The sequence below is a fragment of the Somniosus microcephalus genome, chromosome 12 (assembly GCF_052327205.1).
Source record: "Somniosus microcephalus isolate GS21.2 chromosome 12, FLI_Smic_1.0, whole genome shotgun sequence".
NCBI classification, from domain to species: domain Eukaryota; kingdom Metazoa; phylum Chordata; class Chondrichthyes; order Squaliformes; family Somniosidae; genus Somniosus; species Somniosus microcephalus.
Genome location: NC_140998.1, coordinates 15685664 through 15701934, shown reverse-complemented (window position 1 = coordinate 15701934; position 16271 = coordinate 15685664). Strand labels below are relative to the sequence as shown.

At 45.5% G+C, this 16271-nt stretch overlaps 1 protein-coding gene across 5 annotated transcripts in view; it reads right to left on the bottom strand.

The window, feature by feature from the left end:
• LOC147109043 (serine/threonine-protein phosphatase 4 regulatory subunit 3A) overlaps positions 1-16271 on the bottom strand; it is a 144968-nt gene that overhangs the window by 16618 nt on the left and 112079 nt on the right. For 2 of the 5 annotated variants that reach the window (XM_086002607.1, XM_086002603.1), the window contains exons 9-10: positions 11093-11137; positions 5100-5223 (exon numbers count right to left, since the gene is read on the bottom strand). In XM_086002607.1, coding sequence (XP_085858733.1) covers positions 5100-5223; positions 11093-11137 — 169 coding nt within the window. The remainder of the gene's footprint in view (positions 1-5099; positions 5224-11092; positions 11138-16271) is intronic. The other 3 variants (XM_086002604.1, XM_086002606.1, XM_086002605.1) reach the window with 3 other exon arrangements.

Below are 16271 nucleotides of genomic sequence, written 5' to 3'. Positions count from 1 at the left end.
GTTGTAGTGTACGCAGTTCTCCAGGTGATGCCTGACTGAGGCACTGTATATCTTCAGCATTACCTCTGGGGACTTCAACTCAGTTGATTTCACAACTTTTCCCAGCATCCTATTTGCCTTGTTTATTGCCACTTCTCACTGTTTAGACATGCAAAGTGACAAGTCAACTAAGACTCCAGGTTTCTGTCAATCTCCCCCAATGGCAAGTCCTATCCCACATTCTCTCTATTTTTACTCCCAATATATGCAGCCCTTTGCATTTTTTGGCACTGACCTTCATCAGTCACTGATTAGTCCAAGCACAAACTTCGTTCAGCTCCCTTTGCAAGATCTTGGCTGCCTCTAGTTTGCATTAGGACTGTAAGTCCAGGTCATTTATGCATACTAGGAAGAGGAGCATGGATCCAACTGTGATTGAGCTTCCTTTAGGCTTATTGCTTGACAGGGTAGATGTAGGGAGGATGTTTCCCTTGGCTGGGGAGTCTAGAACCAGGGGTCACAGTCTCAGAATAAGGGGTTGGCCATTTAAGACTGAGATGAGGAGAAATTTGTTCACTCAGAGGGTGGTGAATCTTTGGAATTCTCTACCCCAGAGGGCTGTGGAGGCTCAGTCGTTGAGTATATTCAAGACAGAGATCGATAGATTTTTGAATATTAAGGGAATCAAGGGATATGGGGATAGTGCAGGAAAGTGGAGATGAGGTAGAAGATCTGCCATGATCTTACTGAATGGCGGAGCAGGCTCGAAGGGCCAAATGGCTGACTCCTGCTCCTAAGTCTTATGTTATCGCTGCTCTTTGCTTGAGCCAGCACATAATCCATATCCAGGTCTTACCTGCGATATCTACTGATCGTTTATAAAAGGAACCTTTTGTACAATACTTTATTACAGCCCTTTTGGAAGTCCACGACACTATATGGGAGCTTGCTGTGCGCAAATTGGCTGTCGTGTTTCCCACATTACAACAGCGACTACACTTCAAAAAGTACTTCATTGGCTGTAAAGCGCTTTGAGCCGTCCGGTGGTCGTGAAAGGCGCTATAGAAATGCAAGTCTTTCTTTCTTTCCCTTATCAATATTGGATATCACCTCTCCCAAAAAAAGATTCAGAAGGTTGGTCAGGCAAGATCTACCCCTTCATCAACCCTCTGAAAATTATTGCCAGTGCATCACAAATATCTGGTATTTACTGGTTTTCAGCCCTCGCGGCTTATCTAGAACTTCTACTTCAGTATCAAAGCCCGCAGGACACACGTGTGCTTGATGTTGGATACTACAGGAAACTGTGCGCTATCTGGCACCCACGGGACCGAGCTGCTGCCGTTGCCTCAAAATTGCCGTACTCTCCCGAGTTAATGTTGAGAGATACGGAGATTCTTATCTCCGTATTTGACAACAAACACTGTTGCTTAGCAACAGCTTCTAAACACTCAGGTGTGGCCCTAAAGCTCTGTAGCTGAAGCTGTTGCTATAGCTACAGACCTTGCACAGCTTGACTGTTCAAACAAAGCAAAAAAAACAAACAAAAAGGATAAAAAAGGGCTGCTGATTTTTGCCGGTGGCTCCAGATTGCCGGATAGCACAAAGTTTCCTGTATACAGTTAGTGTCCTCCCTGGTTGGAAAAAAAATCAAGTAGTCATTTAATAGATTAACCATCACTTGTTCATCCCCATGTTCAACTGCATACAGGTTCGGCTGATTTTTAACGTCCTCCCTTCCTGTGACTGTTGCAACTGAGAAGAAACGGCGAGCTCAATTCCGGTTTCTGCTGAGCAAAGCAGCTGATGTCAGACCTTTACATACCTACGGCCTTTTAAGACTATGGGTGACACCGTTAGTCTTTCTTCTCTGGTACAGGACGGTGCAGATGGCTCCAGAGGAAGTCCTTCACTTCTGGTCTACCACAGGAAGCACTTCTAAAGGAGCAGCTAAATAAAAACTCAGATGTTTGGTATCATTGAAACTGAATTTTATGAATGACTGCATGAATAACAGGGGTTTTCTTTGGAGTTGGGTGGGTGGGTGGGGCTCTGAAAATCAGTAGCTGGAACAGAACCACATGAAGCAGAATGCAACAAGATGTTCTGAAGGAGAAAGGCTAGCGGCATTGCCTATGGTCACGGTTCTCAAAATCCTGCACGAGTTTTCTACAAGCTCTGACAATAGCAGCTCTGCTCAATTGAAGTTATTTTCTAAGCACACACAAAAATATGAAGTAATTGGGAGATCACATTCCTTGAAATGTCACGTTGTCCCTTTCGTAACACAACAACCCATCACATTTAAACATTATGCTGTTGCGATCAGCGACACTAAATCTGGCAGTATAACTAGCATCCTACACACCCAATTGCGAGCAACACAATGGCTCGGAGATGGGGCGGGGGGGGGGGGGTGGGAGAGGGGGGAAGAGGGGGATGAAGAGTCTTAAAACCAGACTACAACAATCAAACTGCACATACTAACACAGTTAAAGTGTAAGGAAATGCAGTTCCTATAGGACTCGGAATCAAAGCACATATTTTCCAACTTTTATGGCTTGTGTGTAGGCAAATAAAACACACACCCACTAACTCACCCACCCACTCACTAACTCACACACCCACTCACTAACTCACTCACTCACCCACCCATTAACTCACTCACCCACTAACTCACTCACCCACTAACTCACCCACCCACTAACTCACCCACCCACTAACTCACCCACCCACTAACTCACCCACCCACTAACTCACCCACCCACTAACTCACCCACCCACTAACTCACCCACCCACTAACTCACCCACCCACTAACTCACCCACCCACTAACTCACCCACTAACTCACCCACCCACTAACTCACCCACCCACTCACTAACTCACCCACCCACTCACTAACTCACCCACCCACTAACTCACCCACCCACTAACTCACCCACCCACTCACTAACTCACCCACCCACTCACCCACTCACTAACTCACCCACCCACTCACTAACTCACCCACCCACTAACTCACTCACCCACTAACTCACTCACCCACTCACTAACTCACTCACCCACTCACTCACTCACTCACCCACTCACTAACTCACACACCCACTAACTCACCCACCCACTAACTCACTCACCCACCCACTAACTCACTCACCCACTAACTCACTCACCCACTCACTAACTCACTCACCCACCCACCCACTAACTCACTCACCCACTCACTCACTAACTCACACACCCACTAACTCACCCACCCACTAACTCACTCACCCACCCACTAACTCACCCACCCACTCACTAACTCACTCACCCACCCACTCACTAACTCACTCACCCACTCACTAACTCACACACCCACTAACTCACCCACCCACTAACTCACTCACCCACTCACTCACCCACCCACTAACTCACCCACCCACTAACTCACCCACCCGCTCACTAACTCACTCACCCGCCCATTAACTCACTCACCCACCCATTAACTCACTCACCCACACACCCACCCACCAACTCACCTACCCACCAGCTCACCCACCCACCCAACTACCTACCCACCCACCCACTAACTCACACCCGTTGAATAGTTGTTGCTTTTCTGTGTTTGGATTAATGGAGGCTGTTGGGATAATGAAGAGAACCTTCGTCTGCATGTACATCTAACTTGGGGAGCCCTTAATGATAACAAGGGCAGAAGTGACTATGTCTTCCCCAGCCACTTGTACAAACCTTTTGTTTGGAAAACGAAATCAGTCTTTAAATGAGCTTCAAGGAATTGAAAGTTAAATTAGGTAGAGGATGAAAATAAAGAAGAAAAAGAACTTTAATCAGCAAATATTAGCACTTGCCATAATGACCTGAAACGTATTCAGAGCACTTCACTAAAGTGTGTACGTATCTGGGTTGTACCGACCTAGAGGCTCATGTCTCAAGAAGTTTGCCTCAGCAAAACCAAGCAATCATGCAGAAAAATTTAAAACCCAAAACGTCTTTCCACAGACGTAACATTTTCAAGTTGTACACACATGACTCTGAGATGCAGCAAAACAATCCGGTACATCTTGCAACTCGAGTTCCTCCAACCACACCTCACAGAAGTAGCTCTGCTCTCCAATTCTCCGAGCCAAGCTCCACTTAACTTTAAACTGCACCATAAGTATTAAAAACACTCAATAAAAGTTAAACATACAGAGCAAGAAAATGAACACCTATCCTTACTCTGGAGGCTTTACCTCTCAAGCGTGCTTCTCAACACCAACAGTTCAGTCCTGTGGTCTTTCTCCCACCAAAAGTCAGTCTCTTTAACTTGGTTCTACAACAGCCTCAGTGGTGTGGTCCATGTCGCACAATCTAGAGCCAACAGCAGCACCTTTTATTTTATGGATGGCCAGCTGGGAATGTGGGAAAGGCGCCAACTGAAAACAAACTGGGGAAAAAACCCCATAGTATTTGAAAAGGTAATTACGTATCGTTACTTTGCTGATCGGAGTTAAGAGAGACAGGTATCTGACTCACTGGCAAGCAGCGTGTTTGTGATGAGGCATGCATTGTCAGTTTCTTTTCCTCAAGCTGAGCGCTGTTGCCTAGGAACTGACAAAACAAAAGCTCATCACAGCCAGTGCTGCTGGATTTCAGAGACAGGCAACTCCAGAGACTTGAACACAAAATTCTAGGCCGACACTCCGGTGCAGTACTGAGGGAGTGCTGCACAGTCGGAGGTGCCGTCTTTTGGATGAGACGTTAAACGTCTGCTCGCTCAGGCGGACATAAAAGATCCCACGGCACTATTTTGAAGAGGAGCAGGGGAATTATCCCCGGTGTCCTGGCCAATATTTATCCCACAAATCAACAGAACAAAGAAAAATTAGATTATCTGGTCATTATCACATTGCTGTTTGTGGGAGCTTGCTGTGCGCAAATTGGCTGCCGTGTTTCCCGACATTACAACAGTGGCTACACTTCAAAAGTACTTCATTGGCTGTAAAGCGCTTTGGGCAAGCTTGAGGTCGTGAAAGGGGCTATAGAAATGCAAGTCTTTCTTTTCATCACCACGCAACATTTCGACACAAGTGTATTTGCATGCCACACGCTGAAGGTAAGATGGTGATTGGTACTGACCATTATATGGAGATGGCTCACCTTTGCTGGGCTTCTCCTCAGTGGTATTCGCCAGCAAGGGGGCAGTCAGAACATGCATGCAGTGTTTGTAAAAGAAACTCAGGAATTCTGTCTTCTCGGTTTTCTGCAGCAAAGAAATACATCTTAATTTAGACCTCGCTGCTAACAGAATGGAAAGTGTACTACAAATCCTACAGATCATTTAAAGATCATCTATTAATATTTATAACTACCAAATAGCAGAACCCGATGTAGAAAAGGCTGGTCAGAGAACACCTTACATTTACTAAAAATACTTCAAGATCTGGCAAAACAATGACAGATTTTGTTCTTCCATCTTGGACTGTACCTGGACATGGCATTTAAGCAGCATTAATACTAAGGTGAAGTAGTAGTAGTAATGTTACTGGTGGCGGCGATGCGAGGAACTCAAAAGTGAGCAAATTTGAAAAAGTACACGATAAACACTTCACACATTAATGTATTGGTTAATGGTCAGCTGGCTCAGTTAGTGTAACATTCCTGTTTCTAGATCATGGGCTCACATTCCCCACCAGGATGTCAATTCATAATCTGGACCAATGGTGTTCCAATTTCATGCGTGTGTGGACCCCTGAATATACTGACACACTTCCCGAGACTGCTACCCTAATCTCCAAAAGACAGAGCGAGCTGCCAAACGGAAAACAGTGCTGGTATTGCAGAGACCATCACATAGTATACAGAAACAGAAAAAACATGCTCGCCAGTCAACCCATACAGAGGCGAGTTCTCGGGACACAAAGCTCATGGTATGCCTGGTTCCAGGCGACTGAAATCCGATAATCTTGCAGATCCCCATGGGTCTGCAGACACCACTTTGCAAACCTATGATCTAGGCAGACACTTCAGTAACTAACTAGTCAGTCATTCATCTCATTGTTGTTTGGGGGAGATGTTGCTGGCTCAGAATGACTGCCACATTTACCCACACAACAATCACTGCACTGTAGGAGTAAATCATTTTCAGATTACAGCACAAGGCATTGTCTAAAGGCAGGTATTATTTCTCATTTAAGTGCAGTGTTTTCAATCACGCATTGTACTATTATGCACAATATTCCCGGTGACAACCCTGGGGGGGTTTAGCGCCTACAATTCACTGACATTTAGATTAGCTAGTGCCACGGGCCCTCGGATGTTAACATCCGTGATGCTCCACGTCTAACACAGTCCTGCACTCGGTCTCAGCGCGTGGCCATTGGGCGATCAGAGTCCATGGAACTGGACTTCAGCATGACACGGTGGAGGGCGAAAAAAGGCAAGAAAACTGCAAAGCGCCCTCTGCCAAGAAATTGTACCAGGTAGTCCGCAAGAATGACGGAGGGCGGGACAGCAAGCATCAATGTTGCGAAAAGCGGATCGCTCGCCCAGATATTTTCTTGTTTTGAACTTGTTTAAATTAAATTGACTTTTCCCTTGCTCAAAACTGTTGCCCGAATTTCAAACCAAGAGGAAACTATCGTGTTACTAAAGGAATAAAACAACAGTTTTGTTAAGAGTAGTTGAGACTAGCAAGACACCAGACAAAAAGATTTTATTTTTAAAAAGGCCGAGGTATAGGACAGAAAAGTAAAAAAAAAAGCGCACCACGAGGCATGGACTGGATGAGTAATGCTCCCAATTTCCACTAAAAATAAATTGATGGGAAAATACTGAATAAACTGAGAGACAGGCCATTAAGCCTGGTTTGCTAAAATAAACAGTTTTTGCCCCTGTTGAAATAGCAGCGATGAGGAACTTGCTATCAGTGTTCGCACGTTAACACCCAACCTCCGGGCTAGTATTTCAACCCGTTTCACGTGGTTCCCTTTCTAAATGGAAGGCAATCTGCCTATCGTTTCAGCAAGGGTATACACCATTCTGAAATTACTTCACTGTGGGCCAGACTCTGGCTTTTCACCTCTGGGACCCGAGTATTAATCGAGTACAGACCTACGTCTCAATCCAATTCCTCATGAATTTGGGTCCAAAGCATATATCTGCTCTCAATCCATCACTAAATTGCCAAGCTCATTTAAAATGAGGCCACAGAGAATGGAAAAATGTTACCCTGATGCCCTTCTTGAGGTTGGGATAAGGCAGTTTTCTGAGACAGAGCAGAGGGAGTGTGACTGCATCTATCTGTGCTGCGACCTACCTAATAAGTCCAGCTATAACTCCAGATCTGTTCAGGGCAGACATCATTCTACAGCTCTGCCAAGAGTACCAATAGGTGCTCAATAAAAGGATAGTTCAGTGATTGCTCTCTGATCCTTTATAAATAGCATAAAGTCCAGTGATGACCAAGGTTGCACCAATTATAACAGCACCGGCTTGGATTCAAAACTCTGCTCAAATGTATCAGAAATATTCACAAGTGTAGCTGTCGTTTCTGTCCCTCAGCTAGCCAGCAGAGGGAGCTGCTGAGTGATTCGGATCACAGCACTACAAGAATTCATATAAAGGCTACATTAAACATGCTCATCTTCCAGAAATCGTTTAATGGGACAGATTGAAGGTGGGTTAAAATAGTGCAATATGTTGTTCAGACAGTCATTGAGGTGACAATATTCTGCACACACTTCTAGGGTTATGACTACTGTACTAACTAGTAATATTTAGTTTATTTCACCCCCAACACTTGGCTATTTGCCACTTGGAAGTAGCTGTTTAGGGTGCGATTCCCATAAGGAACTCAGGAAAGGATGCCAACCTGGAGAGTGAAGTGGTAGCTTGTGTGACCTAATGCCAGCTGAGTGCCATTTGCAGTAACCCAGGAGCAAGCTACCCATGTCCTCTCTGGCACAGGAACAGCACTTAATAGAAGAATCGATCCTCAAATCAATCTGTAACTAAGCAAAATAATTTCAGCTGTTACAGCTAACAAAACTTTAGGATTGGGTCAGAGAATGGAAAAATGTTACCCTGATGCCCTTCTTGAAGTTGGGATAAGGCAGTTTTCTGAGGCAGAGCAGAGGGAGTGTGACTGCATCTATCTGTGCTGCGACCTACCTAGAAGTGCTTAATAAGCAAAGGGATTCACAACACATTGAAGGGGTAACTTATGGAACAGACTGTTGCCCAATGCAGTGAATAAAGGACACCAAGTAAATCCCCAACAAGGTGACATTTAAAGATGTGAATCAGCATGTGAGCAATAAAGCTGAAGATGTATTTTATCTTTCAAAGAGCCGGCACAGGTACAATGGACCGAATGGCCTCCTTCAGTGCAGTATCATTCTATGATTCTATGAAATTTCATAACTTTGCTATCTGATTTGAGCTGATGAGAGAGAGCCAACATGGATTTGTAAAGGGTAGGTCATGTCTAACGAACCTAATTGAATTTTTTGAGGAAGTAACTAAAGTAGTAGACAAGGGATTGTCTATGGCTGTTGTTTATATGGACTTCCAGAAGGCATTCGATAAGGTTCCATATATGCTAGCTAAAATTAAATGCAATTGAAGGCAAATGATTGACCTGGTTAGGAGATTGGTTAGGCTGTAGAAGACAGAGAGAAGGGATAATGGGTATGTTCCCGAATTGGAAGGAAGTGACTAGCAGTGTCCCACAAGGATCTGTGCTGGGCTCTCAACTATTCACGATATTTATTAATGACTTAGATAACATAACAGAGAGCTATATACCCAAGTTTGCCGATGACACTAAGATTGGTGGTATAGTAAGTAGTGTAAATAGGAGCATAAAGTTGCAAAGAGACATTGATAGATTAAGTGAGCGGGCAAAACTGTGGCAGATGGATTTCAACACAGGTAAGTGCGCTTCCATTTTGGACTAAAAAGGGATCGGTCCGAATATCATTCAAATGGTGAAAAGCTAGCAACAGTGGAAGACCAAAGAGATTTACACAGATCACTAAAAAATCAAAGAGGCTAGTGAAACGTTAGCCTTTATAACTAGAGGGCGAGAATATAAAGGGGTAGAAGTTATGCTACAGCTATACAAAGCCCTGGTTAGACCACATCTGGAATACTGTGTACCAATGCTCCCCATAATGTTTTTTGGGTGCGCGGTCCCTTTAAGGGACTGCGCAGCCCATTCACAGTTTCGCACATGAAAAAGCTGGTCCTGGGCTGCGCAGGACTGGCAGAGAGCTGTGCAGCCAGACAGATAGAGGGAACGTTGCGCAGTCCCGCACCTTAGAAAGGGTTCTATTTGCCTCGGAAGAAGTGCAGCACAGATTCACCAGAATGTTACTGAGGCTCGAAGGGTTAGATTATGAGGAGAGATTACATAAACTAGGCTTGTATTCCCTGGAATACAGAAGGTTAAGGGTTGATTTGATTGAAGTGTTTAAGGATTTTGAAAAGAATTGATAGGATAGATAGAAACACTTATTCTGCTGGTAGGGGAGTCTAGGACAAGGGGGCATACCTTAAAGTCAGAGCCAGGCCATTCAGGAGAGAAGTTAGGAAACACTTCTTTACACAAAGGGTGGTCGAAGTGCGGAACTCTCTTCCACAAAGAGCAGTAGATGCTCGCTCAATTAATAATTTTAAATCTGAGAATGATAGATTTTTGCTATAAAAGGATATGGAGCCAAGGCAGCTTAATGGAGTTAATGGCGGAACAACATCAAGGGGCTGAATAGCCTACTCTTGTTCCTATTTTCCTAACACTGGTGTAAACAAAGAAAAATTAATGAAATAAGCAAGTACAAAACCTACCCAACATTTGGTGCAGCTCGAGGTTAAAATGGTCCCACGAAGCAGTGGAATCGCACTGGTGATTTACGTTACTCTAGAGGCCACAGCCAATATATAAATACTGATTCAGTTGAAGCACGCAAAATAGAAACGGATTCCCGATTCAGTAGGAAGTAGAGGAATATCGGCTCAGTGCGAGGATTAGATAAAATGTCCTGCAGTGGTCCTTCGTGGACAGCGAGCTAGCTGGAGCTTACCTTTGATAAACTGCTCGGACCATCCTGGATTCAGGCTAGCTTAGTTACAGAGTTCTCCTTACACACGGTGTTACATGCAACCTCGGACGTAAGGACAGGATAGATCGCTGCAGTGGTGATCTCTAAAGACAGCAGGAGCAGGATCAGCAGAAGATGTTATATATTTGAAAGGGGGAGGAGAGGAGGTAACAGAAAGCAAGAGAGCGTGTGTGAGAAAGAGTTAAGAAAAAGAGCAAGAGATCAATGAGCTTGTCAACAATTAGCTTCATCGGAATATGGGTAGGCCATTCAGCCCTTCAAGTCTGTTTTGCTGATCAATGGAAGCCTTATATAGTGGTCCAATGCTCCAAGCTACTCTACTAAATGATGCCAGCTTTGGCCGGGAAAGTGGAGCCTTTAGAGCCGCGAAGGCCGGTTTCGAAAAAAAAAAATGCAGTCTCCTTGCTTCTGTCACGGAACGCCGCGGCCGCCATTTTGGGCAGGTCGGCAATGCTGCCGTTGCCTGCGCTCGCTGTACATATTTAAATGACCCTGATCGTGACATCATTCGGCGTGCAACGCCTGAATTGATGCACGATCTGTGATTTGGACGTCGCCGCTCTCAACACCCTCTCCAAACTACGCACGGAAGAACGTGTGTGCAGCAGTACAACGGGCCACACCAGCGCTTCCTAAAGGGGGACACACAGCTTAGATTTTTGCTTTGGGACTGGTTTCTTTACATTTTATTGGAGTAGTGGCTTGGTGCAATACATTAAAAAAGTTGTTAGTGTGCTGGACGTTTGCAAGGCGTTGGCTTGTAAAGAAAGATCTCCGAGAACATCACTTGCTCCCAGTCCTGGGGGCTCTAGTTGCAGTCCGCCTTGAGCTGCAGCATGAGATGGAGATGGAGCAGAGGCAGCAAAGGGGACAAGCTGCTCGCAGAGGGAGGAAGGAGGCAACCCAGACAACCCCTTTCTGGCCGGGATATCTGGGATCAAATCATCCACCTGTGGTATCAGTGAACACAACCCCAATTCCACTTTCAACATTTGTCCAACCCCTTACCTTCCCTCTGTTACTGACCATCACAGCGTCCTCTTGGGTACAGTGCTGAAATAAAAGCCACCACAAAGCAAACTTTCCAATCCAACTTCATCCATATATGCATCCAATTTTACATCAAAAAATCAACGAATCACCCTTATGCATTCCCTTAGTGAGTGTCTTGCTTGTGCCTTTTCCTATCCTAGTGATGTCACGCAGTGCTACCCCAGTGGCTGCAGCATGACTGGTGGAAGGCTGCTGACTTTCAGTGGGGGACACTGCAGATGGCCTTGCACAACGACCTCGAGGAGCTGGTGGCTGGGAGTGTGAAACCGAGTGACTGTTTCTTCTTCTTGTTCTTCACCCTCCTCTCCCTCTTCTTGGTCAACCTCTGGCTGGGCAGGCTGGATTTCTTGGGTGTCTGAAATGAGGAAGGCACAAGGGTAGGGTTGTGGTGAGGGGAGGGCGGGAAAGCAAGAGGTGCATGCTTGCACTATGTGCAGCTTGTAAATCAGAAGAGATTGTGGGATGCAAGAAGGAGGAGGATACCAGCATCTTGTATTCTTTCAATCCCGCCGCTGGTCCAGGGCTCAGCCAAGAATGGCCAGCACTGTCTCCTCCAAGGGGGGTGAAGTGAAGCTAGAAATGTGAGGTGTGCCTCATGTTTGGTAGAGATTGTTGGTAAGTGAGTGATATGGGGAGGGGAGAGGGCGAGGTCATGCATTGAGCAGAGTGTGAGGCGAGTGGTGCAGTTGGTAGGAGATGGCTTTTAAAAATGCATTCACTGACTATGACCACTCGTTTGAGGTCATGAAACTTCTTTGGGCACTGGAGCCAGGTCCTGGGGCGGTGACACTGCTGGCAGTGACCACATCGGCGATCAGGCCCCACAACCTTATTTCTGGAGGGCCTCCTGTGTGTAGAAGACCTCTCTTACAGTGTTGACCTCTGCTCAAAGTTCGAGTGCTGTGTCCAAGACCCTGGGTGCCCTTTCCCTAGCCTGTTGAGCCATTTGTGTAAGTGCTAAAGCACTTTTAGCACTTCTGATCAGCAGAAGGCAACTCACCTTTAAGAGACTACCTAGTGCTGAAACATAGACATAGAAACATAGAAGATAGGAGCAGGAATAGGCCATTCGGCCCATCGAGCCTGCTCCGCCATTTAATGAGATCATGGCTGTCCCTGCTTTCTCCCCATATCCCTTGATCCCTTTAGCCTTAAGAAATATATCTAACTCCTTCTTGAATATATTTAATGAATTGGCCTCAACTGCCCTGTGTGGTAGAGAATTCCACAGGTTCACCACTCTCTGGGTGAAGAAATTCCTCCTCATCTCTGTCCTAAATGGCTTACCCATTATCCTTAGACTGCGACCCCTGGTTCTGAACTCCCCCGTCATCGGGAACATCCTTCCAGCATCTAGTCTGTCCAGTCCTGTTAGAATTTTATAAGTTTCAATGAGATCCCCTCTCATTCTTCTAAACTCTAGCGAATATAAGCCTAATCGACCCAATCTCTCCTCATACGTCATTCCTGCCATCCCAGGTATCAGTCTGGTGAATCTTCGCTGCACTCTCTCCATGGCAAGAACATCCTTCCTCAGATAAAGCGGCCAAAACTGCACACAATACTCAAGGTGTGGTCTCACCAAGGCCCTGTACAACTGCAGCAAGACAGCCTTGCTCCTGTACTCAAATCCTCTGGCTATGAAGGCCAACATACCATTTGCCTTCTTAACCGCCTGCTGCACCTGCATGCTTACCTTCAGCGACTGATGTTCAAGGACACCCAGGTCTCGTTGCACTTCCCCCTTTCCCAATCTATTGCCGTTCAGATAATAATCTGCCTTCCTGTTTTTGCCACCGAAGTGGATAATCTCGCATTTATCCACATTATACTGCATTTGCCATGCATCTGCCCAATCACCCAACCTGTCCAAATCATACTGGAGTTTCTCTTCATCCTCCTCACAGCACACACGCCCACCCAGCTTTGTGTCGTCTGCAAACTTGGAGATATTATATCTAGTTCCCTCATCTAGATCATTCATATATATTGTGAATAGCTGGGGTCCTAGCACCGATTCCTGCGGTACCCCATTAGTCGCTGCCTGCCACTCGGAAAAAGACCCGTTTATTCCAACTCTTTGCTTCCTGTCTGCCAACCAGTTCTCTATCCAAGTCAGTACCTTGCCCCCAATCCCATGTACTTTAACATTGCATGCTAATCTCTTATGCGGGACCTTATCGAAAGCCTTCTGAAAGCCTTCACACCGGCGGCAGCAGCGAGAGCGGCCCTGGGTGGAGACTGAGTGTGGAGACCGAGGAGTTAACGAGCGGGGAGAGAGCGGCCCAGACACACCGGCGGCAGCAGCGAGAAGTAAAAAGTAATCGATGTGTGACATCACCAGAAAGCAGGTAAGTGATTGGTTGGTGAGTATTTCTTTCTCGCTTTTTTTCAAACTTAATTTTTGTGGTTAAATTTTCTAGGGTCTCTGTTGTGTAGTGGGGAGTGGTAGTAAACAAGGGCCCTTGAGTATATCATTTAATTGTAGTGTAATTAGTGGCATTGATTTGATTTAATTTAATTTGAATTAATTAAAGGGTAAGTCATGGCAGGACAGCTCGGCCCCATGATATGCTCCTCCTGCGCTATGTGGGAAATCAGGGACACTTCCTGTGTCTCTGACGACCATGTGTGCGGGAAGTGTATCCAGCTGCAGCTACTGACAGACCGCATTGCGGCGCTGGAGCTGTGAATGGATACATACTGGAGCATTCGCGATGCTGAGGACATCGTGGATAGCACGTTTAGGGAGTTGGCCACACCGCAGGTAAAGGCTGCACAGGCAGGAAGGGAATGGGTGACCACTAGGCAGAGTAGTAGGCGCAGGCAGGGGTCCCCTGTGGCCATCCCCCTTTCAAACAGATATACCACTTTGGATATTGTTGAGGGAGATGGCTTATCAGGGGAAGGCAGCAGCAGCCAACTTCCTGGCACCATGGGTGGTCCTGCTGCACAGGACGGGAGGAAAAAGAGCTGGAGAGCTATAGTGATAGGGGATTCTATTGTAAGGGGAATAGATAGGCGTTTCTGCGGCCGCAAGCGAGACTCCAGGATGGTATGTTGCCTCCCTAGTGCAAGGGTCAAGGATGTCTCGGGGCGGTTGCAGGGCATTCTGGAGGGGGAGGGTGAACAGCCAGTTGTCGTGGTGCATATAGGTACCAACGATATAGTTAAAAAATGGGATGAGGTCCTAAAAGCTGAATATAGGGAGTTAGGAGGTAAATTAAATCATAGGACCTCAAAGGTAGTAATCTCAGGATTGCTACCAGTGGCACATGCTAGTCAGAGTAGAAATATTTGGATATTTAAGATGAATATGTGACTTGAGGAATGGTGCAAGGGGGAGGGATTCAAATTTCTGGGACATTGGAACCGGTTCTGGGGGAGGTGGGACCAGTACAAACAGGATGGTTTGCACCTGGACGGGACCGGAACCGATGTCCTAGGGGGGAGTGTTTGCTATTGCTGTTGGGGAGGGTTTAAACTAAAATGGCAGGGGGTTGGGAACCTGTGCAAGGAAACAGAGGAAAGGGAAGCAAGGATAGAAATAAAAGACAGGAAGGAGAAAAGCAAAAGTGGAAGGCAGAGAAATCAAGGGTGTAAATCAAACAGTGCTACAGTAAATAAGAATTCTAAAAGGACTAAGAGTGTTAAAAAATCAAGCCTGAAGGTTTTGTGTCTTAATGCGAGGAGCATTCGTAATAAGGTGGATGAATTAACTGTGCAAATAGATGTAACCGGATATGATATAATTGGGACTACGGAGACATGGCTCCAGGGTGACCAAGACTGGGAATTCAACATCCAGGGGTATTCAATATTCAGGAAGGACAGGAAAAAAGGAAAAGGAGGTGGGGTAGCATTGCTGGTTAAAGAGATTAACACAATAGTAAGGAAGGATATTAGCTCTGATGATGTGGAATCTGTATGGGCAGAGCTGAGAAATACCATGGGCAGAAAACGTTAGTGGGAGTTGTATACAGAACCCCAAACAGTAATGCTGAGGTTGGGGATGGCATTAAACGGGAAATTAGAGACGCGTGCAATAAGGCCACAGCAGTTATCACGGGTGACTTTAAACTACATATAGATTGGGCTAACCAAATTAGTAACAATACTGTGGAGGAGGAATTCCTAGAGTGTATATGGGATGGTTTCCTGGACCAATATGTTGAGGAACCAACTAGAGATCAGGCCATCTTAGACTGGGTATTATGTAATGAGAAAGGATTAATTAGCAATCTTGTTGTGCGAGGCCCCTTGGGGAGGAGCAATCATAATATGATAGAATTCTTCATTAAAATGGAGAGTGAAGTAGTTGACTCAGAGACTAAGGTCCTGAATTTAAATAAAGGAAACTACGATGGTATGAGGCACGAGTTGGCTAGGATGGATTGGGGAACGTTACTTAAAGGGTTGGTGGTGGATAGGCAATGGCAAACATTTAAAGATCGCATGGATGAACTACAGAATTTGTTCATCCCTGTTTGGCATAAAAATAAAACAAAAAAGTTGACTTAACCATGGCTAACAAGGGAAATTAGGAATAGCATAAGATCCAAGGAGGCGACATAAATTGGCCAGAAAAAGCAGCAAACTTGAGGATTGAGAGCAGTTTAGGATTCAGCAAAGGAGGACAAAGGGATTAATTAAGAGGTGGAAAATAGATTATGAGAGTAAGCTTGCAGGGAACATAAAAACTAACTAAAGGCTTCTACAGATATGTGAAGAGAAAAAGATTGGTGAAGTCAAGCATAGGTCCCTTGCATGCAGAATCAGGGGAATTTATAATGGGGAATGAAGAAATGTCAGCCCAATTAAATACGTACTTTGGTTCTGTCTTCACAAAGGAGGACACAAATAACCTTCCAGAGATGTCGGGGAACATAGGGTCTAATGAGGGAGGAATTGAATGAAATCAGTATTTGTAGGGAAATAGTGTTAGGGAAATTGACGGGATTGAAGGCTGATAAATCCCCAGGGCCTGATAATCTACATCCTAGGGTACTTAAGGAAGTGGCCCTAGAAATAGTAGATGCATTGCTGGTCATCTTCCAAAATTCTATAGACTCTGGAACAGTTCCCATGGATTGGAGGGTAGCTAATGCAACCCCACTATTTAAAAAGGGTGGTA